Source organism: Castor canadensis, chromosome 9 (assembly GCF_047511655.1).
Source record: "Castor canadensis chromosome 9, mCasCan1.hap1v2, whole genome shotgun sequence".
NCBI classification, from domain to species: Eukaryota; Metazoa; Chordata; class Mammalia; order Rodentia; family Castoridae; genus Castor; species Castor canadensis.
This window is the reverse complement of record NC_133394.1, coordinates 21,243,989-21,249,027: the sequence shown is the minus strand read 5'-3', so window position 1 is coordinate 21,249,027 and position 5,039 is coordinate 21,243,989. Positions and strand designations below refer to the sequence as shown.

General features: G+C 37.9%; 1 protein-coding gene across 1 annotated transcript; it reads right to left on the bottom strand.

The window, feature by feature from the left end:
* Positions 1-297: 297 nt before the first annotated feature.
* LOC109701997 (protein GOLM2-like) lies at positions 298-3,655 on the bottom strand. Its single transcript, XM_074041331.1, is given in 2 exon segments — positions 298-3,367; positions 3,370-3,655. Coding segments are annotated over 2 exon segments (1,146 nt in total). The 5' UTR covers positions 3,536-3,655; the 3' UTR covers positions 298-2,387.
* Positions 3,656-5,039: the final 1,384 nt, after the last annotated feature.

The following is a 5,039-nucleotide window of genomic DNA, read 5'->3' as shown; positions in this document are numbered from 1 at the left end:
TCAAGGTTAACATGTGAGCATTATTAAAGGGTTGTTCAGATTTTATCCTCAAATATTTTAAAGTATCAATATACTGCCTTTAACCAAACACACATTAATAACACTATGATGGAATAAGAGTTATAAAATTTCAAGAAAAATCTATAAAGATTACATTAAAGCAGATGAATAGAGAAATAACAATTACATCATTTCTAATTATGCCATTTCGTCTAAATAAAATCTGAATAACAAAACCTTTGGCACAGAAATGTCATCTTTTAATGCTGGGTTTTGTTTTTTTTTTTTTTTTTCAAGTTTAATTTTTAATTTATTAGAACCCAGTAAGTGATGATTTCAAAAACAGAGTTCCCATCAAATTAAAACTTAATTCAGGGCAAAAATACATTTTAAAAACCTAAACTTTAAGGCAGAAGTAAAATGTTATAAAAACTGCATGTCTAATAGAGTGTAGGATGTCAGAATTTTAAGAGTCACATAGTATTTTATAGCACTAAAATGTTAATATAGTCAAAAATATTATCAATTGGTTCAAGATTTCTGTTTATAAAATGTCTAGGCTGCTAATTGAAGAAAATTTTCACTGTGTAAGACATAGCTACCATATAACCAAGTGTCTATTTTTATGACATAGGAACTAAGGCAGATAATTTCATTTGAAAAGATTTTACAATATTTAATATGCAGTATCACTAGGAGTATTTTCAGATTTCTCTCTCCATGTTAATGCCCAAGGGATGTATATCACTTCCCTTTAACTCCACTTAAAAAATTCTGTGAACCATCAAACCTATTCATTGTAGGCCTGACCCTACTGATAACAAAAGCATGAATTGTTTACTTTGATATGGTAGAAAACAATTCTAGTAAATATCTGCATAATTTTCTGGTCATTAAATAATTCTGAACTGAAGTCTAAGAATCTCTATACCTCAACAAGTCAACAACCTATTTCTTATATTAATTTGAATTTTGACTGGACCTTAGTGAAGGAGGGAATTCCTGTTTATTAATTCACTGATTTTTCAGTGTTGGGGACTGAACCCCGGCCTCACACATCCTAGGGAAATGCTCTACCACTGACCTGTATATACCCCAGCCCAAAATTTCATGTTTATGTGCAATTTCTAGTATTCTTTCTGAAAAACAGGGTTAACAACCTTAAATTTCCTCTTAACTTCAAAACCTTTTGTTTTTAGCGACTGAAATAAGATTGTGAAGTATTTTAAATCAGAAAACAAGCATTAGCTTGTTTACACATTCTACTGAATGATGTCAAAAATGACAAAAATGCATTGAAAATAATTTTGTGAGTCTGACAAAGATGAGGTTGATGGGTTGTTAACTAACATATTAAGTACTTAAAAAGACCCATTTTTATTACAAACTTTGAAGCTATTTTAATAAAACAGCTGTAGACCTCACTGTACTTCTATTTATCTGTGCATTAATAAGAACCAGTTAAAATTTCTTATTTAGTAGTTCTGAAAAAGTCTAGTCAAATAATATACTACAACTACAAGAAAAAATTTTGAAATACTGATTGCAGATTCATTTCAAAGTAGGCTCAGGGTGTAGCATAATGATAATCTTCACCATCTTGAACTCTGAAAATAACAAAAAAAAATTTAACCAGTGCTGACTGTAGTTAAAACAGTACTGGTATTACTTGAAAAAATAAAAATTGAAAATATATTGTCAATCATACATTCCACAATTTCAAGAACTAAAGAGTAACTTATAAATATTGTTATGTCTTTGAAGGTTATCTCAACTTTCATCAGGCCTCAGCTGAAAGTTAATCTGCCCAAACAATATCAGCACTCATTAAAATAAAAGTAGTAGGGAGGTGATTTTGTACACATGTTCCCCAGTGTTTGGTATCCAGTGTCCCCTCTTTTGTATTACTATTCTAGGCATGACTCCTTGAAGAGCATTAAATGAGGGGTAGATAGAACAGAACACCTGTTGGGATGACAAGAATATATTAGTGTATAAAAATTTTTCAGCTGAGTAAATGTTCTCACTTGTGGTTTTGCGATGTGCAATATACAACCTATACAACTATTTTCTCCTGCTTGTCTATTTGTGGAAAAATTAGGCTTGATAAAATGCGAAATATACATTAGTTTGCTTTAAATGCAAAGATTAACTGTTTTTGGCTCAACTGTGTCATAACCAAAAAACTCTCTGCTTTAATAATACAATATGAAAAAGTTCATATATGTACACGAGTACATTCCTTCATTAAAGTTTTTCCTTAAATCTATCTCAATGTATCCTTACAACTGATACAACTTGTCTTTACAACAAAAGTCAAAAAGTAACAAAGTAGAAATGATTCCATTTTACAGCACTTCAGGTTTTCTGATGTTTTCCTTTAGGACTTAAAGGACATCATTGAAACGTTGCTTTCCATAGTCTGCAGGATCCATCTGAAGCTCTCATTCTTCTTCATTTTGCTTCAATTTGTGGAAATCACTGACTCTGTCCTTGGTGGCCTGCTTTTGTATGTCTGCTTGAATTCTGGATTCAGTCTCCACATTTGAGTCTGGAATTAAATGCTGAAGAGGATTGGAAGGGTTCTGTTTTGAAATATCAGGGTTTCCATTGTGGTTTACATGTGAATCTGAAGCCATATTTGGGGAGAGAGGTTGTCTGGTTGGAAGATAGGAGATTGCTTGGTGACTTTCATGTGTAGAAACTAAAACAGGGGGTTTCTTTAAAGCAGCGGGAAGGTCATCAACCTTTGCTGGGTCATTCTCTTCTATTCCAGGCATCCCTGCATCACCAACTCGTTTGATTTGTTCTTTCCCATGAGGGTTTGGAATATGATTGCTTGAGGGCTCTTCATTTTTATCTGCAGCATTCTCAGCTTCTTTTGGGTTATTTTTAGGTACTATATGATCATTTATACCCAATTCTTTTCCATCATTTGATTGACTTTTGTGGGCCTCTGGCTTTTGTTCCTGCAAAAATTGGTCTGCTAACTTTTTAATATTTTCTTCATGCTGTGCTCTTAATTCCTTGCTCTGCTGTCCACACTGAAAGCTTTCATATTCTAACCTCTTCACAAGGTAAGTATTGTTCTTCCTGTAGTCCTGAAGCTGGTCTTCTTGTCGAAGAAATTCCTGACGAAGCTCAGCAAGTTGCTCTTTTAAATGATGTATGTCTGCCATCTGATAGGATATGTTGTTCTGTAGTTTAACCTTGTCATCCTCGCATCTCTTCCCCAGGCCTTCCCTGGCCTGCAGCCGGCTACTAAGGCGGCCGTAGGCGGCCTCCTTCTGGTCAATCTCTTTCTTGTGCGTGTCCGCCAAGAGCAAGAGGTCTGAATTGCGCTTCTCCAGACGACCGCGGGCCACCTGGTGCGCTGGACCTGCCCCTGCAGCTCGGCCACCTCCTCCTGGAACAGGACATGGCGGGAGGAGATGCTCCAGTAGTTGAAGGCAAGGACGATGATTACCACTAGCAGCACCACCAGCACGATGGAGGGCAGGCGGCCAGCCCACCGGTTGGCCCCGAAACCCACCATGGAGTCTTGGCGCCGACACCTGCGGGCAGAAGCTCAGGCCTGGACTACTGAGTTACCCCGGGGACGCTGCCCCAGGGCCGGCGGGAGGAGGAGGCGGGTCTGCCACTCACCCGCAAGCTGGAGAAGGGGGCGGGGCCGCAAGCCGCAGGTTCCTCCCCGCCCCCCCTCCTCAAATGCGACTCGGAGCCTTACCCAGCACCAGCGGCCAGAAACCAGGAGAACACATCCACAGCACCCCCTGGCCCGACACCTCAGGGTTGAGCTAATGCTGGGTTTTGTTGTTGTTGCCTTTCTTTCTTCAGGTTGGTAAGGCTGGACCCTTCTCACTTCCCTTTGATTTTTCTCTGGATTCTGTGATAAAGCACAATCTCCAAACTATCCCCCACCTCTCACTCCTCAACATAGTTTTCTCCAAATAAACATTACCTGAAGTCTTTCCCATGTGAAATTGTGTCACAGTTCAGATAGTTGGGGTGGGGGTGGGGCAGAACTCACAAATGGATGCTACCCCATGGATGGATACCAGAATTTCCCCCATTTTCTCTGGTGATGAAAAAAATTCTCCATTTGCACTTTCACAGAGAACATAGAACTATAGCATACTTAACGCATTTTACAAAGCCAACTTTATGTTTGTGTGATCTTGCATGTTTCTTTCAACTACAAGAGATAATTTTTCTGGGAGACTGGGACATTCAGCAGGGACCTTGTGAAGACCCCTCCCCCTTTCTCATGTATCTACATGCCATTTTTCTACTAGCAACATTCCTAAGGCTCTTCATTCCTCTAGCACACATTCTGTTTCTCATTTGCAGTTGCAAGTATATGACCTGACCAACTGGCACACAAAGCAAAGAAGGGAAAGATTGGGGGTAAGGATGAGCAGTCTCAGGGGCCTGTTAAACCATGCATAGCTATAATTAGAATCCCAAAAGAGGAGAAGCAAGAAAAATGTGGTGGAATCTATTTGAAGAAATGCTAGCCAAACATTTTCCAACTCTGATGAAATACATAAATTTAAAGACTCAAGGGGCTCTGTGGCTATCAAGAAGGATAGCCACAATTAGACACATAAGTCAGAGTCAGTCAGTCAGAAGCCAAGCATGAGCAGTAAGCTGGAAAGCAACAACAGAAAAATGACACATTACATATAGGGGAATAACAGTCAACAATCAGCCAACTTCTCACCAGACATTGAAAGCAAAGATCCTACAAAAATATCCTTCAGTAATGCAGATGAAATAAACATAAGTTAAAAAGAAAACCAAAAAATTTTTTCACTAAAAAATCAGACTACAAGGAATTCTGAAGGAAGTTCTTCAGGATGAATAGAAATGATACCAAATGGAAATTAAGTACTCAAGAAAGAATAAAAAGCAACAGAAATAATGGAGGAAAAAAAGTAAGTCAGTATAAATAAATATCCATGCCAGTCCATGATAGACAAACACATCAAATCAACTTTCCTCATTAAAAAAATAAAACAAAAAACCTTAAGAAATGC